The sequence below is a fragment of the Plasmodium sp. gorilla clade G2 genome, assembly GCF_900097015.1.
Source record: "Plasmodium sp. gorilla clade G2 genome assembly, chromosome: 3".
Taxonomy (NCBI): Eukaryota; Apicomplexa; class Aconoidasida; order Haemosporida; family Plasmodiidae; genus Plasmodium; species Plasmodium adleri (nom. inval.).
In genome coordinates, this window is record NC_041695.1 from 272347 (window position 1) to 300000 (window position 27654).

General features: G+C 19.9%; 9 protein-coding genes and 1 non-coding gene across 10 annotated transcripts in view; 7 read left to right on the top strand and 3 right to left on the bottom strand.

Moving 5' to 3' along the window:
* Positions 1 to 200: 200 nt before the first annotated feature.
* PADL01_0306900 (conserved Plasmodium protein, unknown function) lies at positions 201 to 5267 on the top strand (the record flags this gene model as incomplete). Its single annotated transcript, XM_028683592.1, has 1 exon — positions 201 to 5267. One exon carries the CDS (start codon positions 201 to 203, stop codon positions 5265 to 5267), a length of 5067 nt encoding a protein of 1688 aa, XP_028536488.1.
* A 780-nt stretch (positions 5268 to 6047) lies between these two features.
* On the bottom strand, positions 6048 to 7846 carry PADL01_0307000 (T-complex protein 1 subunit eta; the record flags this gene model as incomplete). The annotated part of the gene is made up of 2 exons (XM_028683603.1): positions 6048 to 7652; positions 7832 to 7846. The coding sequence occupies 2 exons, from the start codon at positions 7844 to 7846 to the stop codon at positions 6048 to 6050; spliced, it is 1620 nt and encodes a 539-aa protein (XP_028536489.1).
* Positions 7847 to 9080: 1234 nt separating this feature from the next.
* On the bottom strand, positions 9081 to 10094 carry PADL01_0307100 (conserved Plasmodium protein, unknown function; the record flags this gene model as incomplete). The annotated part of the gene is made up of 1 exon (XM_028683614.1): positions 9081 to 10094. The coding sequence occupies one exon, from the start codon at positions 10092 to 10094 to the stop codon at positions 9081 to 9083; it is 1014 nt and encodes a 337-aa protein (XP_028536490.1).
* A 1610-nt stretch (positions 10095 to 11704) lies between these two features.
* Positions 11705 to 11823, top strand: PADL01_0307200. Its single transcript, XR_003699324.1, has one exon. It is a non-coding gene; the product is annotated as a U4 spliceosomal RNA (non-coding RNA).
* A 1267-nt stretch (positions 11824 to 13090) lies between these two features.
* Positions 13091 to 13914, top strand: PADL01_0307300 (activator of Hsp90 ATPase, putative; the record flags this gene model as incomplete). The annotated part of the gene is made up of 3 exons (XM_028683625.1): positions 13091 to 13201; positions 13419 to 13641; positions 13826 to 13914. 3 exons carry the CDS (start codon positions 13091 to 13093, stop codon positions 13912 to 13914), a joined length of 423 nt encoding a protein of 140 aa, XP_028536491.1.
* A 1678-nt stretch (positions 13915 to 15592) lies between these two features.
* On the top strand, positions 15593 to 17167 carry PADL01_0307400 (pre-mRNA-processing factor 19, putative; the record flags this gene model as incomplete). The annotated part of the gene is made up of 1 exon (XM_028683636.1): positions 15593 to 17167. One exon carries the CDS (start codon positions 15593 to 15595, stop codon positions 17165 to 17167), a length of 1575 nt encoding a protein of 524 aa, XP_028536492.1.
* A 1438-nt stretch (positions 17168 to 18605) lies between these two features.
* Positions 18606 to 20248, top strand: PADL01_0307500 (conserved Plasmodium protein, unknown function; the record flags this gene model as incomplete). Its single annotated transcript, XM_028683647.1, has 2 exons — positions 18606 to 19886; positions 20054 to 20248. The coding sequence occupies 2 exons, from the start codon at positions 18606 to 18608 to the stop codon at positions 20246 to 20248; spliced, it is 1476 nt and encodes a 491-aa protein (XP_028536493.1).
* A 534-nt stretch (positions 20249 to 20782) lies between these two features.
* Positions 20783 to 21233, top strand: PADL01_0307600 (conserved protein, unknown function; the record flags this gene model as incomplete). Its single annotated transcript, XM_028683658.1, has 2 exons — positions 20783 to 20971; positions 21096 to 21233. The coding sequence occupies 2 exons, from the start codon at positions 20783 to 20785 to the stop codon at positions 21231 to 21233; spliced, it is 327 nt and encodes a 108-aa protein (XP_028536494.1).
* Positions 21234 to 21682: 449 nt separating this feature from the next.
* PADL01_0307700 (splicing factor 3B subunit 1, putative) lies at positions 21683 to 25819 on the bottom strand (the record flags this gene model as incomplete). The annotated part of the gene is made up of 1 exon (XM_028683670.1): positions 21683 to 25819. One exon carries the CDS (start codon positions 25817 to 25819, stop codon positions 21683 to 21685), a length of 4137 nt encoding a protein of 1378 aa, XP_028536495.1.
* A 977-nt stretch (positions 25820 to 26796) lies between these two features.
* Positions 26797 to 27654, top strand: part of PADL01_0307800 (dual specificity protein phosphatase) — a gene marked incomplete at both ends in the record, with an annotated part of 2386 nt that continues 1528 nt past the window's right edge. Inside the window, one exon of the mRNA XM_028683681.1 lies at positions 26797 to 27654. This exon is cut by the window's right edge and continues 387 nt beyond it. Within this exon, the coding sequence (XP_028536496.1) occupies positions 26797 to 27654 (858 nt within the window).

Below are 27654 nucleotides of genomic sequence, written 5' to 3' on the forward strand. Positions count from 1 at the left end.
ATATATGTTGCATAGTATATACAATTTAGACAAGAAAAAAAAAAAAAAAAATCCAATAACAAAATATAAATAATTACATTTATATATATATATATATATATATATATATATATATTTATATGTACATATTATAAAGGTAGATGTTCTTTTATATATATAATATTTTTGTATTCTATTAAAATGATAATATACATGACAAAATGAACAATATTACAATTCGTAAACCATTATTTGAAGTGCCCAATGAAAATAAGAGTAATGTTCTGAAATATGAAAAAGACAATGATTTTAATAATAAAAAAAATGACCCATTAAATTTAAAAAGCTATGTAAGTTCAACTTTACCATATAAAAGAATTGAAAACAATTATCATAATTGTAATAATACTAAATATGATGAAAATAATAGGAATGATGATGATCATATACCTTTAGATTTAAATGATAAAGAAAATATGAACTTTTTTGTTAATAAAAAAAATATACATAACACCAATTTAAACTATAATCATGATAATATCTTACAATCTTATAGAAAGGGAGAAATAAATACAAACTATAATATTATGGATAATATGTATGATGTATATTATATTAATAAAAGTAAAGCTAATCTAAATGACTATCTAAAACATGTAAATATTAATCATACTGCACCATGTATTGGAGAATTTAGAACATGCATGAACTGCTTTTTAAATATTTCGACACTCTTCTGTAAAACTTGTAATATTTTCTTATGCGCAATTTGTAATGTAAAATTACATAATAATAAATCCAATCATATTATAAATGTAGCTAGTAGCGGATTATATGAAAATAATGTTAAATTCAATGATATTATTTTAAAAGAAAAAGATAAATGGCTTGTTGAATTAGATAATAGTATACCAATAAAAATTAGAGAAAAATGTTCTGTTCATACTAAGGAATATATAAAATATGTATGTAAAACTTGTAAATATACACTACTGTGTGCAGATTGTTTGCTAAATGATCCTGTACATGTTCAGAATAAAATGGAAAATGACACCAACATAATGCAAACTTTACCTGAACAAAATAAGAAAAATGAACAATTTTTACATGTACAAAATAAAAAAAAGGAACAATTTTTACCTGAACAAAATAGAAAAAATGAACAATTTTTACCTGATCAAGTTCAGGAAAATGATGATGATAAAAATGGATCAAAGAATGATAAGGACCATGTGAATAGTTTATTAAATACCATTAAGGATGATGAAAAAAAAGAAGAGGTTAATATAATGAATGAGAAAAATCAAAAAGATAGTAATAAAAACAAAAGAGAAAATCAATATATAGTTAGTATATATAAAAAAGAAGAGACACCTGATTCAAATAATAAAGGTCATATTCAAAATGTCATTTATAATAACGACATTGATAAATTAAAACCTGGATTTAAATTAATTAGAGGGAATCACGAAATTCTAACATTGATTGATGCAAGAAACGAAATAAAAGAAGAATTAAATAACAAATTAGAAATATTGTGTAAAAAATCTCTAATTTTAAAAAATACATTGCCTTCATTGAGAAATATTTGTAAATATGGAAAAATCACATGTAAAAATAATAAAAGATCCATACGATCTGGATTTACTGTAACAAATAAAATATTGAATGATAAAAAAGTTAAGATTCATAATCATTTAAAAAAATTACAAGACAAAAGTACGAACTTTTTAAAAAAGTTAGATGAAGAAAGAATAAATTATCGAAATTATTTAGAAAAGAAAAGAAGTGAATTACAACATATGATAAAATTGAGTAATAAAAATGCAGGTTTGGCATTAGATTATTATGTACAGAAATTAGAATCATTTAAATGTTTATTTTTTACAAAAGATAATTTAATAGATATAGAAAAAAAATTGGAAGTACCTCATTCTCAAATAAAATCAGAATGTTTATCATCTCTAATAGAAGACATGAAATATGATATTTTAAATTCAAAAATGAATATACAAAATACATGTCAGAATATAAAAAATGAATTTGAATATTTATTTAATTGTAATATAGAAATTCCTGTATATCCAGTACATTTTAGAGATTTTTTAAAAAAGAGAACATTTAATAATAAACAAGATGTTGACTTGATAAGTAATGATAAAAAAAAAAGACAACAATATTTTCATATATTACCTTTTACAGATTTTTATATGAATATTGAAATATCTTATCAAATGAAATGTAATAGAAAAGATTCATTGCATTCAAAATGGGAAAAAAGGACAGTGTCCGTTCGTTCAATATATTTATGTATTCATACACATTCAAAATATATACACTCTGATAAAAATCAAAATGATGAAGTAGGGGAAGTAGTATATGAGGGGGCTCACGAAGAAATGAGTGAACAAGGGAAGAGACATAAGAAAATGATAGGAGTAGATGGAATGGAAAATATGAAAAATAATGAAAATAATGAAAATAGTGAAAATATTGAAAATAGTGAAAATATTGAAAATATTGAAAATATTGAAAATAGTGAAAATCTTAAAAATATTGAAAATCTTAAAAATATTAAAAATAGTGAAAATATTAAAAATTACCAACATGCAGACAATATAAGTGCTACACTTTCAAATCAAGACAAGTGCCTAATTCAAAAAAACATGTCAAACAATTTAAATAACGACATCGAATCTATTATATGTCTTAGCAATGTTGAAATAAAAATGTTCAATGATCCTGATATTACAAATATAACTATATTAGAAAAAAGAAATTATTCTTATGGAATAGAGCTAACTGAATATAATGATAAAAAAGAATTAGTTGGTTATTGGCTTTTAAGTGTAAATAATGAAAACGATATGAAAGAATTATATCATATATTATGTACTATTAAAAAGAAAAATCCTAGAGCTGCTCGTATACCTTCATTTCATCCTAAGATAAATATGAATAATTCTATATTTAATTATCATGAAAATAATATAAGTACGATATATAAGAATTTTTCAGCAAATCTTATTGAACCATCTTATTTTATTAATACATCTCACAAGGATATAAATGAGAAAAATAAAAATTTTATAGATCAAAGTATAAGTGATAATATGAGTGATGAGAAGAAACAATATGATAGTATAGAATCCTTAACAGATAGTGATAAAATAAAAAATGATGAATTTTATAAACGTTTACATAGTTCTAGTTTATTATATTATTACGACTACAACGATGATAATAATATTAATAATATGAATAATATGATTAATATGAATAATATGATTAATATGAATAATATGAATAATTATATGTATCCTAGTAGTAGTAGTAGTAATAATAATGAGAATCATAAATATGTTCTACAAAATGATAAACGTCTTAATATGGAAGATTTTATTAAGAACAATTTAAAAAATAAAGTCATCGAAAAAAATTTTAAGTACACAAATAATGATAAAGTAACCAAAAAATACAACCATCAAGGATCAAATAATATTAATTCGAAGGATGAATATAATATATATTCAGATAAAAAAAAAAAAGAAGATGAATTAAATTTAAGCAGGAAGTCATCACACGAATATGATAATAAAATATTTCATTCTACAGGTAATAAATCTTTGAATGTTTCTCATGAAAATAATTTATGTACTGAAAAAAATAAAAATAAAGGAACTGTATTAAAGGAGATAGTAGAACATATAAATAATATAGATGAAAAATATCCTCATGATTTAAATATAAATTTTGTAAAAAAATATGTAATAGAAGATGAAGAAAAACATCTACTGCCCTTAGAAATGGAATATAATTTTTTGTCTAGTGATGAGAAATTTGGTTTAAATAAATTAAAAAATAACAATGATACAATATATATGAAACATCAAAATGATCAAGTATTATATGATATGAATAAAAATTTATCGATTCAAAGTAATAATAATAGTATATATAGTGAAATGAAAATGAATCATTATGCAGACGAACAAAATAATAAAGAAGAAAGAAATTATGATAATTTTACATATACACAAAAAAAAAATTACCATATAATAAATAGTGACAGAGAAATGAATTATAATAATATTAAATATACAAAAAATGAAAAAGAAGGAACTCCAAATATTCATCTTAATTTTAAATGTAATGATAATAATATAACAAACGCTCGACTTTTTAAATTAGATGATGTTAAAGAATTTCTAGACACATTTGAGGATTCATATATAGATAGTCATAATAAAAAAGAAATCATTTTAAATATGACAGATAAGAATAAAGAAGAGCATAAAATAATGTATGTATCTGATAAAATATTTAATAACACTAATATAAATATTATGGATGACAATAAAATACATGATGAAAAAAATATACATAGGAATAAAAAAAAATCTACACATAATGATATCATAAATGATAATATTAATTTTTTAAGTAGTTCAATAAAAAATAATGAAGAAAATTTATTTTTAGATACATATCAAAAAAAAAATATCATGGAAGATATTTATATGAATAGGATTAATACTCATCAAGATGATGAAGATGATAATGAAAAAAAACAAAAAAAGTTAATTTTATTTGAATATTCAAAAAATGATCAAGTGATACATAATAATAAAAATAATTTAGAGAGTATAGAAGAATTCTCTAACTTTATTGAAAAAAAAAATAAAATAATAATAAATGAGTCTTACCAAAAAAAAGATCAATCATTTGTGAATGATGGAAAAGATAATGAAGTGTCCTTACAACTTAAAAATAATAACAAAGATTCTTCATTGGTAGATAATAAAAAAAAAAATTTTGAAATAATAAAAAAGGAAGATGATGCATATGACTTGAAATGTTCCTTACAAAATAACAACAACAATAATAATAATGTGGTTATAACAAATGAGATTAGAGAAGATAATGAAAAAAATGATATTTATAAAAGAGACATTATAAATATTAAAGATGTAAGCGTATCTCCTCTTATAGATAATCGTCATAATTTAAATACCATGAGAAAGGATATAACCATTGAACCTTTCAAAATAATAAATGGAAAAAATAAATTAATAAAGGATTTAAAAAAAATTCAAGAACAAGTGGAAAGAAAAATAAAGAAATATAAAATACAAATGGACCAAGAAAATAAGAAACCCCCACCTTCAAAAAATAAGACTAATATGAAAAGTAAAAAATTAGAGATAGACGATCAAGACAATATGGATTCTCCATGCATTGTAGATTATGTGTTAAATCAAATAGGAAACAAAAAGATGGGTCAATAAAAAGTACAATATGTTGTGTATGTAGTAATTTGTTTTAAGGTCTTTATTTCTGATATTTAACATGTAACATATGAAGGTATTCATATAATATAAATATATATATGAATATATATGAATGTATGACTTTTTAAACATTTCATAATAATATATTTATATTTTTATTTATATTTATATTTTTATTTATATTTTTATTTATATTTATATTTATTTTTTCATTTTATTATTTTTTTTGTTTGAAAAAAAGTTACATACTATAGTCAAACTTTTTACCATCGCATTGGAAGTATGTTAAATTTTAATTTTTATAAAAAATTTGTAAAAAGTATATATTTTTTAAATAAAAAAATAAAAAAATAAAAAAAACAAACATAAAATATATGATAATATATGATAATATATAATAATGTATGATAATGTATGAATATGGTACTGACGCAGTCAAGTGGAGTTTCATATTTAAGAAAACATTTATATGAGCTATCTACATATAGATATATATATATATATATATATATATATATATTTTTATCAAATTAATTATTATATTATAATAAAATATACAATTTATAAAAATATTTTCCACGGTCAGCTAGTAAGCATTCTCTTATAAGAATAAAAATGTACACATAATAATAAAATAGCAAATTGGAAGGAATAAAACAAGAACATATAAACATAAATATATATATATATATATATATATATATATATATATATATATATAACCATTTATATATTAATCTACTTATTTATTTTTTTATTTTTATTTTTATTTTTATCTTATGAGTATGGACTTCTTTGTGTTCCTGCAGAACTACTTGGGTTTTTTATAGTTTCATCTATGGATAAAATTAGACATGCCGCTTCAGTAGCACTATATATAACATTTCTTTTTATTTTAGTTACTTCGAAAATACAATGATCATATGCATTAATAATATCTCCTTCCATACAGTCTACTCCATACCAGATATCGCTAGTTTGTTCAGAATGTTTTTTTCTTAATTTGTTTAATATATCTGTTGAATCATATCCTGCATTATGTGATAAATGTCTAGGTATAGATTCCAATGCTTTAGCAAATGAAAATAATACAATTTGTTCTTTATTACAAATAGATCTACTATAGATTCTTAGATATTTTGATAATTGCATTTCTATAGATCCAGCTCCAGGTACGATTTCTGAATTAGTTATACATCTTAATACAATCATAATAGCATCATTAATAGATCTTTCTACTTCTTCAATAAATTGTTTTGCTCCTCCTCTTAAAATAAGTGTTACAGATTTGGTTTTTAAACATTCTTTAAAAATATTATATCTTTCATTTCCTATTTGTACTTCTTCAAAAACACCACATGTACCTAATATATCATTATTTAAATTAAATAAGGATGTTTGAACTATAGCTCCAGTTGCATTTGCTGTTCTTTTTAAATCAGCATCTTCTACTCTTCCAGCACAAAATATATCATGGTCTGCAAAAAATTGTGTAGCTATATCACCTATAGGTAATTTTGATAAAACAATATTAGCACCACTATCTTTAATTAGATTTAATTTTTTAAAGATAATATCCCATTCAGCTTGAACTATTGAATTATATTCATTAGGGTTTTCAATTCTGACTTCAGCATTTTCTTTTTCTGCTTTTAATTCTAATTCTACATTTAATAATAAAATTTTTGGATTAATAAAAGTTTTTGGTTGTTGTTCAAATCCAGCATAAGAAAAGGTTTTTTTGAATGCAACACCATAAATTAATTGAGTATCTAAACAAGAACCACCAGTAACTTTTTTAATACCTATATTTGATTTATCTAAATTATCACCTAATTTATAAACAGCATTAACAACTAGTTCACCAAAAAATTCTTTATGATTAGAAACTAATTTCGAATTTAAAGCTGTTTGAGCACATTTTAATAAAATATTTCTTTTCTCTTCTTCATTCTTATTAGAAAAATTTAAACTTAATTCATTTAATTTGTTTATAGCTACATTACATGCATTACGAAATCCATCAATAATCATATTTGATTCAATACCATCATTTAATAAACCTTTAGCTTCATTTAATAATTCACCTGCTACAACAACAACAGAAGTAGTTCCATCACCTACTTCATCATCTTGAGATTTAGCTATATCAACTAATATTGAAGCAGCTGGATGACTAATATTCAATAAATTCATTACTGTAGCACCATCATTAGTAATAGTAACATCTCTATCAGTATATATTAATTTATCCATACCTCTAGGACCTAAAGTTGTTTTAACTATATCTACAATAATCTGACATGCATTGATATTCCTAATTATTTGGCTTCTTCCTTGAGAAGTATCCGTCCCTTCCTTCAACAGCACAATTGGCAACGACTAAAAAATAAAAATAAAATAAAATAAATCACAATGTAAAAGATTACATAAAATATATACATATATATATATATATATATTGAATAATAATCATATATACATATATCTAAAAATATTTTTTTTATAACAAATCAATAAATATATTATCAACAAAATGTTGTATATATTATATTTATTACCATTAAGTGACTCATTTTTCGAAATATTACAAATTATTAAATTGTTAATAAGGTATTATATATATATAGATATTAATTATATATATATATATATTAATACATAAAAAAAAAAAATAATAATAAAATAAATATATAATAAAGTTTATTTTTTTAAATATAACAGTTTATTATCTTATGCTCCTTTCGAAATTTATATGAAATAGAGCAAAAATCTGATTTATCTTTCTTTCTTTCTATTTTTTTTTTTTTTTTTTTTTTTTTTTTGAGAGAGAATATTAATGCGAAAAAAAATATATCCCTTAACTATATATTTATTTATATTTCTTCATAAAAAGTTCCTACTTTCTGGGGAGTATAAAAAATCACATATTTATATATAATATAATGTATATTTTGTTTTTTATTCTTTCACCTAATGTCATTATAAAAATAAAATAAAATAAAAAAAAAGGGAATATAATAAATTCTTTTTTTTACATAATAAAATGTTATATATATTATATACATATATATGATATATTTTTTTTGGATGTTTTTTTTTTTTTTTTTTTAAGGTAATTATTATATGTATATATATATATATATATATTTAATACCTACGCCTATATATATATATATTATATGCATATATGTAAATAAGCTAATATTATATTCATATATATTTATTTCTCTATATATATTACTATTTTATTTTTTTCTTCATTATATATAAATATATATATAATATATATTTTTATTTATATAAATAACTTCTCTATTTTTATTTTTTTACAGAAATTTTTTTTTAATGGGCATACCATCATTTGTATAATGATATAATATGTGTTAAAAGGAAATAATATTATTATTATGTAGATTATATTTAAGTTAAATAATATAACTTATTTAATATCATTTAAAAAAAAAAAAAAAAAAAGATAAAGATAAAGGAATTCATAATGAAATAAATATATATATTTACATTTATTTATTTATTTATTATTTTATTTCCTTTTTATATATATTTAAAAAAGCCATATTAGTTTTTTAAATTATAATATGCACACAAATTATTATATTAAAAAATTAGTTACTTTTCAAATAGGAAAAGAAATTGTTTTAAAAATTATTATTAAAAAAAAAAAAAAAATTAACATATGTAGAATGGTTAAACATGTAAATGAATATATAAATATATATATATATATATATATATATATATTTTCTTTTATATTTATATTTTTCTTTTTAATGTGAGTGTCCTACTTTTTTAATTATTTGGCTTCATGCCACTAGCTACAGAAAAAAATTCCGATGAGGTGTCTGAAGCTTTACAACCTCTACACGATCCTTCATCTATATTTGATGATGGTAATTCTGATTTAGCATAAAAATTTGAATATGCTGGATTTTTCTTTTTCTTTTTTGTTTTTATATTTTCATCCATATCATTATGAGAATGCACTGCATTCATCATATTATCTACTATAATATTATGTTGTTCTGTTTGTTCTATATTTTTTTCATAATTTTGATTTAATGTATTTTTTATTATAACATCATTATTTGTTGAGTCTTCATTATCATTGTGTATATTATTTTTAATGTTATTTAATATAGAAAATTTAAATTGACAAGGTTCTTCATCAAGGTTTTGACTATCATCATTATCATATTCACCGTCTTTTACAATTTCATTATATAAATGGCTAGAATTTTTAGAACCGTTATTTTTTTTTTGATTTTTAATTTGTTGATCTAAATCTACATCTATTGAACTTTTTATATAACTATATTCTTTATTATTTAAAGTATTTTCAGAATTAGTATATGTTAAATTTTCAACATCTCTTAAAGAATTAAATGGGAAGTTAGCAATCAATATTTCATCATCTAAATCAATAACATTATTTATATTTTCTGACATATTTTTATTCTTATAATTTTGATTATTTTTTTTATTATTATTACAAAGTGTACATGCATTACATACATTTAATTTATTAGCCCCTATATTTTTTAATATATTATTATTTTTTGTTCTCTCATATTTATCTATATCATATTCCTCATAACTCTCATACATATTCTCATTTTTATACAGTTCCATTAAAGTATTTATTTTTTCTTTGTCAATTGTAGAACTTCTATCTCTATTATGTAGTACATCTTCTATGCCACAAAAACTTACATTATCTACATGAAATTTCTTGTTCTTACAACAACTTAGCTCGGAGCTTACCTGGCTAAGATTATTTAGAAAGGAAGAAACGAGTTCCTTCATATCACACCAAGATAAAAAATAAATATGTAAAAAATATATATATATACATATATATGTATATATATATATATATGTGTGTATATTTTTATTTATATGAGCACCCTTTACAAATAGGTGGAAAATAAAAAAAAAAAAAAAATTATTATTTGAATTTTCTTAAAATCAACACAAACTATAAAAATTAATTATCTGTATACAAATAAACAAAAAAAAAAAAAAAAAAAAAATTAGTTACATAGGTAAAAAAAAAGACACACACATTTTATATTTATGTGTGCATATATAGATCTCTTACTATATAGTAACAATTCAACAAAAAGAAAACAAAAATGTATGTATATATATATATATATATATATATATATATATACATAATATTTATAATTATTATATGTCAAATTGTCGTTACTTTATAAATCGACTTTTTTTCTTTAAAAATTATTATAATATATATATATATTTATTTATTTATAAATAAAATACAGTTGCATGACAACCACACAACTCGGAAGGTTTATACTTAAAGTATAATTAAGAAAAGTCTAAAATTATAGAAAATTTATATTAATTATAAAAAAATAATAATATCATAAAATGGTTATATTATGAAACAAACAAATAGTAAAATTTATATATATATATATATATTTTTATTTATGTGAACAATATTAAATGGAGAGTGAAAAAAAAAAAAAAAAAAAAAAAAATTAATTTGTTCAAGGGTGTAAAAAAAAAAAAAAAAAAAAAAAAAAAAAGAATGGTCCTTTATAAATTAACACATAGAAAACTTTAGCTATGAGGTAAATTAAATGTAATTATTTTTTCTACATATATATATATATATACATATATTTGTATAAAAAATTTTCATTTTCATTTTTATTATGTGGAAAAAAAAAAAAATTTATAAAAAATCAATAATATTGTTATTTTGTGTAAACAAATTGTTAGGCGGTGGAATTAAGTGAAAAAAAAAAAAAAAAAAAAAAAAAACAAACAAATTTTACCTGTGTATAAATATATTTTTAGAAAACAACACATGTGCATTATTCCATCGAAGAAAAGTACAACTGTAATTAGTGTAGAAATAATATATATATAATATTTACTTATTTATATTTATTCATTTGTGTTATTTTATCATTCATTTTTTAACATAAATATATTTATTTATATTTATTATATAACAAAGTGTATTCTTAAAATAATTTTTTTATTTTTAATTTTACCTGATTTGGTCAGGTAATAATAATAAAAAAAAAAAAAAAAAAAAAAAAATTATATATTTAATTATTGATTTTTCCCATTTACCCCTTAATATTTAAATACACGTTTAATTTTTTTAATATATAAAAAAAAAATATATATATGTATATATGAATATATATATATATAATTATTATTATAAAATTAAAAATTTTTTTTTTTTTTTTTTTCTTTAATATAACATGGAAAAAAACAAAAAAAATAAAATTAAAAATAAAATATATATATATATGTATATTTTTTTTTTTTTTTTTTTTTTTTTTGTGTGGTAAATATAAGAACTCCTATAGGTACAGTTTTGGTAGGGAAAAAACAACACAATAAAACTTTAAATAAATATAAAGCATCTTTGCGGGAGGGGCAGTATCGCTGTAAATGACGACTAACGGATACGCGATTATTGCTAGTTGAAAACTACTCCAATTCCCGTCTCGATGCTTGAAAAAGCAGAGAGCAATTTTTGTAGCCTTTCTTTATAAAGGCAAACAAACAAAAATATAAAATTAACAATAAATAAATTATCAACTTTTTTTCTCATCATAAATAAAATGTTATATATATATAATATGTATATTTATATAATGATTTTTTCATTTTTGTGTTATTTTTTTTATTTCTTTATATTTTTAGGGTATATATGTGGAAGGATAAAGAAAATGGAAAAAATATAAAAAAAAATGAATATATATAATATATATATATATATATATATATATATATATATAATATATATTTTTAATTTTCTTGATAGATAAAATGGTCTTGATAAAAAGAAAAATATAAAAAATAATAAAAAATATAGTTATATGTATTTATATATATATTTAAATATCTCATAATGATCATCTTTTTATTTTTTTAAATAATATATATTATATAAATTATCTCTAAAATTATGCATTTTACTTTATTTAACCTTAATATGGTATTTAATTGAATATAATTTAAATAAAAGGTATTATAAATATAATAATTTATATTCCTAATATTTATATATATATATATAAATATTTTATATATATATATAGTAGTCTCTTAATATGAATTATAATATAATAAGAAAATACATATGTTTAAAAATATCATATCTGTGTCGCTATATTATTTTATATAATTGATAAAATAAAAAGAAAAAAAAAAGAGGCGATTTTATTCGTTCTAATAATATAAATAATATGTGTTCATTCGGAAAAATATAACCATAAAATATATATATTATATATATATATATATATATATATATATATATATTACTTATTTCTCCTTTATATATATTTGTTGCTATAACTTTTGCAGTTGTTCTACTAACATGAATTTTTTTTGTTAAGTCATAAAAAAAAAAAAAAAAAAAAAAAAAGTTATTCTTCTTATTATTTTGTTCGTTACACCAAACTAATTGGTAAAATATATATATATATATATATATATATATATATATATTTATATATTTTTTTTTTTTTTTTTTTTTTTTTTTTTTTTTTTTGTTTCCCCATTTATATTGTACAATTTGAATGAACATGATAATTATTTATTACTTTAATGAATAGGAAAAAAAATTAAATATATATTACATATATGTAATATATTTTATGTTATTTTAATATATAGTATTTAAAAAAAAAATTGTATATATTTATATATTAAAATTGTATTTATCGTTCCACATTATATTTTATATATATTTAAATTGGGTTTATTTATATAAAAAAAAAAGATAAAAAAAAAAAAAAATGAGCTTTGAAATTACAGAAGAGTATTATGTTCCTCCTGAGGTTTTATTTAACGCATTTACAGATGCTTATACATTAACACGACTATCTAGAGGATCATTAGCTGAAGTGGTGAAAATATAAAATAAATAAATAAATATATATATATATATTATATACATATTTTTAACTTTTAATAATATTATATTAAAGTGGGGGAAAACAAATCTATATTATAAAATATGTATAATATTTTATTCATAAATAAAAGTTCACATAATAATATAATATATATATATATATATATATATATATTTATATTTATTATTTTTTTTCTTTTATGTTTTAGGATTTGAAAGTTGGAGGCAAGTTCAGCCTTTTTTCTGGAAGCATACTAGGAGAATTTATAGAAATAAAAAAGCCAAATAAAATAGTAGAGAAATGGAAATTTAGAGACTGGAATGAAAATGAATATAGTACAGTAACAGTGGAATTTATAAGTGTAAAAGAAAATCACACAAAATTAAAACTCACACATAATAATATACCAGCAAGCAACAAATATAACGAAGGTACATAAAATATTAAAAGCAATAAAATAATGACATAATAATATATATATATGTATGTATATATATATGTATATATATATATATATATATGTATGTATCCATTGAGATAGTAGAAGATATATATTTTTACAAATTATGCATATCACAATTTTTTTTTTTTTTTTTTTATTTTTTATTTTTTTAGGGGGTGTCTTGGAAAGGTGCAAAAATGGATGGACACAAAACTTTTTACATAATATAGAAGTTATATTAGGATATCCAAAAAAGAAATAAAATAATTAAAAACATCAAAGATGAAGACATCGTGTGGTTTATAAAAAAAAAAAAAAAAAACACATCACATATATGTACAAATATATTATTCTTATTAGAATTTTTTTGCCATTTTTATTTTATTTTATTATTATTATTATTTTTTTTTTTTTATTAATTAATTAAACTTTTTAACGCAAGTATTTAAACCTTTATATGTTTTTATAAACCAAAATATATTAGAAGGTTGAAATGAATATATTTTATTTTAACCAAATATAATATATATATATATATATATATATATATATATATTATTTTTAAAATTATTATATATCTTATAATATCCTTTTTTCTCAGATTAATTGTGTTCTTTTTTTATTCTTCAAAGTATTGATGGATAATATACATATATATAATTACATTATAGAAGAAAAACGTTTCATATATATAATTTTCCTTTTTTCTTTTATTTATATACCTAAATTTTTTTTATGAGATAATTAAAAAAAAAAAAACATAATTCAAAAGGTAACATAAATATATATATATATATATATTTTATTTTTCATTTAAACGTATAATTTATATGTATTCATAAATATATTGGAAACTAATCAAAGAGATAACATGAAATAAATATATAATTATTATAAATTAATTATTTAGTTGTTTATATAATAATATATATGGCTTACCCATATATAAATATATATAAATATATATATATATATATATATATATATATATAGTAATAATCAATGGTATGGTATTCATTTATTAATATTTCATATGATACAATATTTGGAGTATATATATTTATTTTATATACATTACATATATATAATCTTTTCCTATTTAGAAAAAAAAAAAAAAAAAAAAAAAAAAAAGGCCTTCACCATTTTTTATATGATTTTAATCCTTGCCTTTATTTAATTATCTATCTATCAATATTTTTTTTTTTTTTTTTTCTTTTATAAATTAAAAACAAATGAGAGATAAATGAAGAGATTGATAATAATAAAAATATGTATATTTTAAATACATTTAAATATTAATAAAAACAAAATAAATAATTTAAAAAGCCCCCACCTACGATCTTCCTTCATTTTTCTTGTAAAATATATATATATAATATAATATATGTATATAGAAAATATTTTCATATATATAAAACATTTTCATATATATAAAATATAATATAAAAGTATTAATATATACAAAAAAACATTTTAAATTCCTTCCCATTTGTAATAATATATAAATATTAGTTTTATGTCAGGATAAATTTGTTAATTTTTTTTTTCTTCTTTTAGTAAAGGGGGGCACAGAAAAAAAAAAAAAAAAAAAAAAAAATATAATATTTTACGATAAAATGATATAAACAGCAATAAAAATTATGACAATAAGGATCATATAAAAAATAGAAATATATAGTTTTATCATTTAAGTGTACATATATATATATATATATATATATGTATGTAGTTTCATATATTTTAAATGTTGAGATATTGATAAAGGTTACGACAAACAATATCATATTTATATGGAAAACAAGAAAAACGTTAATGTTGTAATATTATATGATCACAATAATATAAACATACAATAATATAAGATATATATATATATATATATATATATATATATTTTTTACCAACTCTTTTTTTTTAATATATGTTCACATATTTATATAATGTCAATAGTATGCACCATAAGTGGTCAGACACCTGAAGAACCTGTTGTAAGTAAAACGGGATATATATTTGAAAAGAGATTAATTGAAAAACATATAATTAATTATGGCATATGTCCAGTAAGTGGTGAGGTTCTAACATTAGATGATTTATATCCAATTAAAAATGAAAAGATTGTTAAGCCTAGACCTATTACTGCTAGTAGTATACCTGGATTACTGTCAATTTTTCAAACAGAATGGGATTCGATTATATCAGAAATGTTTAGTTTAAGAACACATGTTAATGATATACGTAATGAATTAAGTCATAGCTTATATCAATATGATGCTGCTACAAGAGTTATTGCTAAATTATTAAAAGAAAAAAATGGTTATAAAGAAGAAATAGAAAATTTAAAAAAACAGATTTTCGAATTAAAAAGTAGTAATGATATTGATATTTATGAAATAGGATTAAATGAAGAATTATTAGAAAAAATGCAAAATCTTGCTAAAGATTTATTAATGAATAGAAAAAAAAGAAAAATAGATAATGTATGTTCTATTGAACAATGGAAAGATTTTGAAAATACTAATGAATTTAATATTCATTCATCAACCATACCAGGAGTTACTTGTATTACACTTGATCTTAATAAATATAAATATAATTATAATGATGATCATATGAAACATAATTTTTTCTCTGGAGGTAATGATGGAAATGTTTATTATGTTTCTCTAAATGATAATAAAATATTATCAAAATTACAAGGACATTTAAAAAAAGTAAACTCAGTTATTTCACATCCATCCAATTTTATATGTATAACAGCATCTAACGATAAAACGATAAGAATATGGAAAGGTGATGACAATAATGCACATAATAATGATCATAATAATGATCATCATGATGCTGATGATAGTGATAATAATAATCAATATACATATGACAACTCTCAATTTGTCTCTGCACATGTTATAACCAAACATAAAGATCATGTTACTTCATTAGCTTTACATCCTTTGGAAAATTATTTTATTAGCTCTTCCAAAGATAGTGTGTGGATTTTACATGATTTAGAAACAGCCAAAACTATAAAAACCTCAAAAGATAATCCAAGTTCTTTTAAACATCTAGCTATACATCCAGATGGTATGATGTTTGGTATAGCAGCACAAGATTCTAATATACATATCTATGATATTAAAAGTCAAGAATATAAAGCAACATTAAATGGACATACTAAATCTTTAAATTGTTTATCTTTTAGTGAAAACGGTTATTATTTAGCATCATCTTCAAAAGATAATACAGTCAAATTATGGGACTTAAGAAAAGCTCAAAGCTTTCAAACGATAACATTAAATGAAACACCCAATTATATTTCCTTTGATTATTCAGGAAAATATCTATCTATAGCTGTAGAAAATGATATACAAATATATAATTTTGAAACAAAAAATCAAGCTAATCTAATAAAAACATTATCATCACATACAGATACGGTAACACAAACATGTTTTGGTAGTACCACCTCATATATATTGTCAAGTTCAATGGATAAAACAATAAAACTTTGGAATTGAATTTGAAACAAAGAAATAGTATAAAACGTTTCCTATTTTTTTTTTTTTTTTTATATAATATATATTTTGTCATTTTACAAATTAGATATATATTCACATATATATATATATATATATATATATATATATATATATATATAATATCCATTTAACACTATTAATAATAATACATTAATTTATATGTTGTCATCATAATATGTATATAAAATGAATTCACTATTTTTTAATTTATATTTTTATAAATATTTTATTTTTTACATTGTACATTTTTGATATTTTTCATTTTATTTTTTTTTTTTTTGAAACTATTAACAAATTTTTTTTTAAATATCAATTTTAATATTATAAAATAAAAGTAGGTTTATATATATATATTAAAGATGGAACAGATAATTAAAATTGTAATATCCAAAAATTTTAAAATAAAAATCGAATGTTATTATAATATTATATAATATATATATATATGTATATATTTATAGAATAATTTTAAAAAAAAATAACAATGTGAATAATTTTAATATACTCCTAGAAGTTTCTTTATTTTTTTTATTTTGTTGTGTGTGTGCAATACTGAACACATACCATTTGAGTAATATTATAATTATATATATATATATACATATTTATGGTATATAATTTTTTTTTTTTTTTAATATAAATATTTTCTTCCAAAAATATATATTCTTTAAATTAAATAAATATAAAAATATACAAAAAAAAATATATATATTTTTATATGCAAACATATTTATGGCAACCACTGTAACAATATATATTACATTAATTAAATATTATACAACCAACAACGGAAAAAAAAAAAAAAAAAAAAAAAATAAACTCAATTGTTATTTTAGAAAATAATAATAATATTATGTATATATATATGTATAATATATCCCATCTTTTAGACAAAAGTAAATATATATTTTTTTTAGTGTACATTCCAAATATTTACTGCATTATTTAATTATTTATTTTAAAATGTTATGTTATGTGGTGTATCTTTAATTATATACTTTTTTCTTTTTTCTTTTTTTTTTTTTTTTTTTTTTCTAATCACTCTCTCTTTTAATAGACATATATAAATTTTTTTATATAAAAAAAAACTTAATAGTTTTTTTTTTTTTTTTCGTTTCGGGACTGTTCAAGTACATTCTTTTTTATATTCTATTTTTTTTTTTTTAATGACACGCACATATATATAATGTAGTGATCTTAAAAATATTATGAACAGTCAGAATATATTCTACACATGCAATAGAAAATGTAGCTATATATATATATATATTTATATTTACATCCACGACTAGCTAAAAATTTTATATATATTTATAAAATATATGCACATATACACATTATACTTTTTTTTTTTTTTTTTTTTTCCAATTCTCCTTTATAACCAAAATATTGTAAAAATAAAAAGACTAATGCAAACATGAAAGGTAATACAAAAATTCCACTCTTAAAAAAAATCAACCCTCCTGTATTAACAAAGAAAAGCATAATAGCTAGTAAAAATATTAATACTAAAAATGATCAAAATAACCTGAACCGTTCAGAATATTCTGAAGAGGCAAGAAATAATGATAACACAATTTGTGAAAGTGTATATGAAAATGCATATTCTCCTGACAGTGAAACATTTGATTTTGTTAATGAAAACTTTAATGATGATTCAAATCAGGATATGTTTCCTTACGAATCATATATGAATAAAGAAAAAAATTATAAAAATAAGCAAATGATGATAGATGATGAATTAATATTTCAGAATGAAATGTTAAGGAATGTATTTAAGAGTTCTCAAAAAATTAAAGAAATGCAAAGGGAATTATTTAATGTTGATACAAAAAATTTTATTCCAGTAGTATATCCTTCAGAAAATAATAGGGGTGCTTATTCTATACCTCGAGATTATTCAAAAAAAATTGATACAGTAGAAACGATTGATATGTTTGATATTGATGATAAAGCATATGGTGGAGTGAAAAGTATGGGATGTCCAAATGATAATAATAGTTCGTATTTACAAAATAATGAAAAAAATAATAATTTATATGATACATATGAAGGTAAGATAAGTATAAAAAGGGATAAAACACAACAATATAATACAAAAAGTAATAAAAATAAAGAATCAATTTTAAAATCTAAATTGGATTCACATGTATCAAAAATAGGAGAAATAAAAGTAAATATTGATGATATAAAAACAGGACTGTTATCATATTATTCAAATGTATTTTCATTAGATGAATATGATATAGGGGATAGGATAAATATTTTAAGATACGGTGAAAAAAGAAAAAATACATCTGATTTGAATAATGTAAAATATTCTTATGAGATAAATGATATACCTATAAAACCATCATATTTATATAACAACAGTAAATTACATAATTCTTTTTATACATCAAATGAACAAAAATATATACCCAATGATTATTACTATAATGACATAGAGAGTTATGATCAATTAAAAGGTAGCAAATCAGTAGATACTTATAATAATCAAAATATTAAAAACTCTTTATATGAAAATATGAGTAAATCTGTAAACAAATATGATCATTATGGACAAATAGCAGAACTGTTAACTAGCTTAAAGAATAAATGTGATGATGCTAATTTTAAAGTTCAAGATTTGTCTTCGAGATTTTGTAAGTATGAAAACCCTGACAACCGTTTTTGGGTTCACAATCTAGTACCGGAGGTAAATATATATATAAATAAATAAATAAATATATATATATATATATATATATATATATATATATGTATATATGTATGCATGTATTTATGTATATGTTTTATATATTTTTATTGTGTCGCATAATATTAATTAAACTATATTTATATATGTATATTTCATTTTTTCAGCATTTAAGAAAACCAGCCTTATATAAAGATGATGACCTCAGAAAGCATTTAGTTATTACGTACTCTCAGTTATTCAATGAAGCTATGTTAAATAAAAAAAAAATAGAAGCCTTAGAAAAAAAACTACATATATTAAAATTAAGAGTAAAATGTTTTAAAAATGGATATAAAATGGAAACAAGAAATGCCCTATGAAATTTATAAATCTATATGAAAAAAGGTTATATATTTATCTATTTTATATGGTACATATATGTGTATATTATTTATATTGTATCATTATAAATATATATTTATAAAATTCATAAACATAAACATAAACATATTTGTATATATTACCATTTTGTAATATAACATGTTCAACAATTAAAATAAATAAATAAATAAATATATATATATATATTATATATACCATTTTGTGTGTATTTTTTTTTTTTTTTTTTTTTTTTTTTTTTTTTTTTTCCCTATCTTGCACTTACAAATAATATATATATATATATAATATTATTTTCACTTAATTATTATCAATTGTGTAGTTTTCTTTATTGTTTTCGGAATATGAAATTATCAAAAAATATATAAAAAAAGTTAATATCCTTTTTGTATTAACTATACACAATGGGAATATTATAAATAAATATAAATATAAATATATATATATATATATATATATATATATTTATATATGAATGTAGGGATATACCGTTTAATAATAAAATTATAGAAAAGATGATAAAAATAAATCTGTTCAATTATAACACAGCAACAAGTTGTTATGGCAATTTTTTTATTTTGAAAAGATACAAGAGTCATATAAATTCAGTATCCATATTACAACAATTTTATAATAGATTGCCTATAAGAAAAAAGTATATAAAAGCCATAAAAAAAGGGACTCTTATTTGGGATAAAGGCCAAGTAATAAATTAAAACAATCAAAATATATGTATATATATATATATATATATATATATATGTTTATTTATATTTATGTACATGTTGAATGTATTTATTTTTATTTCTTTATATATATATATATTAGGTCAAGATACCACCTTTAAAAATCGAAGGATATGACCCACCAAAAAAATGTCTCTCTCCCTTAGTCAAAAATAGAAATAATCAATATCGAGGAAAATTTGAGAATTTAAAATCTCACCGCATTGAATTTCAAGATTGAATAATTAAAATATTATACATATAAAATATTTATTTATGTATATATTTTTTTTATATATTTGTGTTTGTTTTATATGACTTTTCTACCCTTATATTAATTATACCCTCAAATGAAATAATAAAATATTTTTGAAAAATGTATATACATGTACTTATATTTATTAAAACGTTCCAACTAAAAAAATAATTAATTAATCATATAAGAGAAAAATAAAATAAAAATAAAAATAAAAATAAAAATAAATAAATAAATAAATAAATTTATTTTATTCATATTAGACATAACAAAAAATAAGGCAAATTTAAAATTTATGTTATCCCATTGTGGATAAAAAAATGTAAAAGTTAAAAATTAATATTAAATAAATAAATATATATATATATATACATATGTATATATTAATACATATAGTAATATTTTTTTTTTTATTTTTTGGGGTGCTAAATTTTTCATATAGTATATCTTAACTCATCCCTTGCAAAGCTACTATCATTCAATAATTCAAACGGTGGGTATATAGGAACTAAACTATCCTGATGACCTATGTAAACATTATTATAAATTTTCCAGTATATTTCTCTAACTTTTCTAGATGGATGGAATATTCCTTGAACTAGATATTGAAAAATAATAGCTGGTCCTAGAGCAACTCTGAATCCATCAATAGAATCTATTACAGCTTGTATTAGATGTGGAGATGTTTCAAAAATGTTTGGCCATACATAATTTAATAAATGTATTAATGCATCTTGACGATTCAAACCAAAACATCCTAAAGCTAAATGTTTACATGCCCATGTTGCTATTTGTCTATGAACAAGATCTCTATCCATTAATGCATGTTCTAATAACGTGACAACTGAATAAACATAATCTTTAGCAATTTCACCTATATATTCAAACATAAATGATAAAGCTTTAAGTACTCCATTTTGAACATTCATATCTTGTGTTTTATATTCATTCATTAAAGCTGCAAGTACTGAATATGGTAAACAAGTATCAGCAACAATTGCAATAGCGACCGTTGTGCAGACTCTTAATTGTCTTTCTTGAACTTTTAAATTATTTAATAAAACAGTAAGAACTTCGAATGGACCAATAGTACGTGCAATATAACCAAATGTTTGTATAGTAGCTCTTCTAATTAATTTTTTATTAGATTTTAATAATTCGATTAAATCAAAACAAATTCTATCCCATTCTTTTGGAGAAACTAGATCACCTGCTTTGTCTGCTATGATACCTATTAAATCTATAACATTTTCTTGTACTTTTTCATGTCTATTTTTTAAGATAGGTGTAATTCTTGGTAATAGATCTTTAATAGGTGGTGTCATATTTTGGACACCTAATACTACTAAAATAGATTTTAGAGCTCTAATAATATTAGCTAATACTTCTGGATATTCTTCACCTAAATATTCATATAGATATAAAGATAGATGTCCTAACATTTGTTTTTCATCACATATTTTTATAAGTTTAGAAATTCTTGATATGAGATCAGCACTCTGTTGTCTTACTTTTGGTAGTGGTGTATTTAATCTCCATCTAAGAATTCCAGCTATTTGTGGTAGATAAGGTTTCATTCTAATATTTAATTTATTACAAATAATATCAAATGAATTTAATAAAATAAAATAATCTTCAGAAGTTTGTTCTTGAAAAGCATATAACATACCATCTATTAATTGTTCTTCTAATTTTTGATCAATATCATCAACACCTAATTCATTAATAACATTCTGTATAGTTTGAAGAACCATCTTTCTATATTGTTCTGATGGATCTTTTAAATCATCAACAATTTTTGAAATAACAGAACTTGCTCCTATTTTTTTTGATATTTCTACTGTTGTATCTACAATTAATGTAAAACTTTTTTTATCATTTGAATTTCTCATATTCCAAAATTTTTCAAAGAATGGATTTACAATTTCTTGATTTATATATTCTTTATCAACACCTTCTGTTTGTATACACTGTTTTACACATTTTAATACAATTTTTTTCATTTCATCATCAGGTGAATTAAATTCATTTATTAGTATAACCATAACTTCTTTAGTATAATAATTTGCATGATATGAATCCATTAAGGGTATAATTAAACCAATGGCTTTTAAAAAGGATGCTAACACTTTACCTCTATATTCTGTAATACCTTTCCATAAGGGTCTTAAAACAGAATCAAATGCTTCGATTCCATATGGAGCTGCTGCTTCTGCTAATGCTGCTACAGCTAATGCTGTTATAGTTCTGACTTTTTGTTGTTCATCATGTAATCCATGTGCTATTATTTGAACAAGATCTTTTAAATGTGGTAATACAGCACATCCCATTAATATAGCTATCTGTTGTACTATTTTTATACCTGTATGTCTAGCTTCCCAATTTTTTTTGGATTGACAAACAGCTTTTAAAAATAATATTAAAGATGGAATTCCTAATGCAGAAGCAACAACTGCAAATGCTCGTGCAGTAGTATTTCTAACATATTCATCAGGATGATCTATATCTGGTCTCATAATTCCTATCATAGTTGCTAATCCAGCTGCCTTAGCTAAATTACTTATAATTTCTCTACCTTCAACTCTTGCATAATAATCTTCATCTATTAATAAAGGTTCTATAACTACAAGTATTTTATGTACATAAGGTCTAACTAAATCATCTAATTTAAATAATATTCTATCAATTACTTTTACTAATAAATGTCTTTCTTGATCTTCTAATGTATTTTGCATCATCAATGGTAATATTAAATTAAATAAAATTTCAGGACCTAATTCTTTAACTTTTTCAGTTATAGTTCTTAAAGCTGTTCTTCTTATAGAAGGTGTACCGTTTTTTATTTTTAATAATAAGATCATAAATTTCCTTTCTTTTAATTCATCTTGTGATAATTCTTCTTCATTAACACTTTCAAACAATTTACTAAAATATATATAATCTTCATTTTTTAATTGTATATATTTAAGTTCATTTAATAATTGGGGGTTGTTCATTTCTAGTTGTTTATATTTTAATTGACACAACTCTTCGTCTTGATTAATCTGTTCATTCAGATTATTATAAGAAGTATTGGGCAGTTCATAGAACGGTGTATGTATAAATGTGCTTTGCATTAAATTTGTATTATCATCACTATTGATATTATTATTATTATTATTATTATTATTATTATTATTAATATTAATATTATTGTTTGTGTTGTATGGTGTTTCTTCTATACCTTTTGGTTTATTTGGAAAAAGTGGAGTATTAATAATTGTATTTTTAAACATCGTCTTTAATTTATTATTACGAATAGCTTGATATTCTTCAGGAGCTTCTACAATTTCATAACCTTCTGAAGGTAATAATTCGTTTAAATCTTCATCTGTCAAAGGTCTATTCCTTATGTCTATTTCGTTTTTTATTTTCATTCGAAGTAAAGCATCAGCCATGGGTGTGAAAGGTGTATTAATATTATTGGATATGTATGGTGTATTCATATTATTGGATATGTAAGGTGTATTCATATTATTGGATATGTAAGGTGTATTAATATTATTAGCTATATATGGTGTATTAATATTATTAGCTATATAGGGTGTATTCATATTATTAGCTATATATGGTGTATTCATATTATTAGCTATATATGGTATATTCATATTATCATTATTTTCCTTATTTAGTTTAACTCTTTTCATATCTTCTTGTTCTTTATTAATTTTATCCCATCTTGAAAATTTTTTCTTTTTATTATTATTTAGAACCCGTGAAGAATCATCTGTCCCTTTTTCTAGTCCAGATGTAGATATATAATCAATATTTATATTATTCTTTTCATTTTTAATAACATCCCATTTGGATTTTAAATTATTTGTTGTTTTATTTTTTTTTTCATTTTTCATGTCTATTAATTTGTTAGAATCACTATAATTACTACTACTACTATCATCATCATCATCATTATTTGAATAATAATTATTATTATCATCATGTGAATTAGTTCTATGACTATATTTTTTTGTAATGTTATCTTTAGTCTTATTGGTATCATCTCCTTCTTTAATTAAATGTGATGAATTTAAAGATGTTTCTTTGATTTTACTTTTTTTTTTATTTTCTAACATAATATCTGTATATGTCCTTTCACCTGATGAAGGACTTTTATCAGCAAAAGGATCTGCTCTTTGAGGTGATAATTTATAATCATATTTTTTTCTTTGAAATTCATTTTCTCTTCTCTTGATAGATTTATCTTTTATTAAACCTAAATCTATATCATTAATAGTATCTTTATTATTTATTAAATCATTCTGAATAATTTCATTTTTAAACTTACTAATATTTATATTGTTATTTTGTTTTTTTTTATAATATTCATCATTAAAAGAAAGACGACCTTTCTTATTACTATCATCATAACTTTCAGTTTCTATGTCACTCATATCAGGGTCAATTTCTTTAACATATTTTATTTCATTTTGATCTATATTAAGTAATTTATCTTTATCACCATAATTTATATTTTTATTACTACCGTCACTCTTACTGTTTCTTGGAATTTCATTCTTCCGTCCACTAACCATTATATTAAAAAAAATAAAAAATAAAAATAAAAATATATATATATATATATATATATGAAATATATATATGTATGTATGTATTTATTTATTTATTTATTTATTATTTCGTTTCTGCTATGAAACAAAAAAATATATAGAAATATTTACGAAAAAAAAAATCATATATTATATATATATATATATATATTGTTCCCTTATTTTTTCAGTTTTAAGTTATCCCAAAAAAAATGTAGCTTTTCTTACATTTTATAAAGATAAACAATTATAGTTATATGTTACATATATATATATATATTTATATATTTATTTTATTATTAATTTTATTGTTATTTTATTTTATTACTGTTGAAAAATAATAGTTTAAGAATTATATAAATATATATATAATATATTTTTTTTATAACTAATCCGCATAAAGTCACAAAGAAAATTTTTTTAAATATAAAAAAAAGATATATCATATAAACTATATGATATAACTATTAATAATATATATATATAATATTATATATGTATTATTATATTTATATTATATTTAATGCTTATCCCTCTTAATTATTATTCAATGTATAATAATAAAATAGGCTCTAACATGTGAAAAAGGAAAAAAAAAAAAATAAAATAAAATAATAATAAATAAAATAAAAATATTATATATAAATATATATTATATATATATATTTATTTTACATTTATATATTATAATATGTAATATTATTGATTGATTGATTCTTTTCATTTTTATATCTTTGAAAAAATATATTATATATATATTATATATATATATATATTTAAAGCGTCCTTTATTTTTTGTTAAAAAAAAATATTCAAAAGATGTAAATATTTTTATATATACAATACATATAATATATATATATTATAATATAGTAGTATTAAATTAATTTATGAATTAAATGAAGACATATCAATATATATAATATATAATATATTTATATTTATTTTATATTTTCCATATAATGATCGTTAAAGTTTTTGATAGTATATACATTAGTAATGTATATAATGCAAATGATATTTATGAACTCATAAAATTAAATATAGGAGGAGTCTTAACATGCTTTGATTGTAAATGTATTGAATGGTGTTCATATAATAATATAAATGTGACGAATAAAATTTTTTATAAAGATATATTTGTCAACTCTAAAAAGGATTTAATAAAATATGATTCTCCTACTATCAATAATAAAACAATAAACACTGATATAGATATACAACAGAATTATAATAATGATGACAATAATATTAATGATGAGGGTACATGTAATAAATTGATTGAGACTCAAACAACATCTATCGACAATTCTGAAATAAAATGTGATCTTATAAATGATGAATGTAAAGAACATTATGATTATATTATTTTTCCTAATGATATTATAAATAATAATAATATAAAGGATTATATAAAATCCATGTTGATATTAAAAGAAGATACTTACATAGATTTTGATCTAATTAATATGAACGACAACTTAAAAAATAATAATAATAATAATGATAATATTTTTGATAATAATAATAATAATTGTAGAAGTAATAATCTAGATGTATCCAATACATCTCAACAAGAAAAAGAAAACATGCAACTCCATAAAAGTAATAGTCTTTCCAATATTTCTTCTGATAATATAAATTTTTGTAATAAAAAATATGATAAGAATCTATCAAGAAGTGTAGAAATATCAGAAAAAGATAAACACCCAGAAAATAGTCTTCTCTACGAATTTGTAAATAAAGATAAAATAAATAATAAAATAAATCAAGAAGGAGATAAATCATCTATAGAAAAAAATAAATTATCTGATAATAAT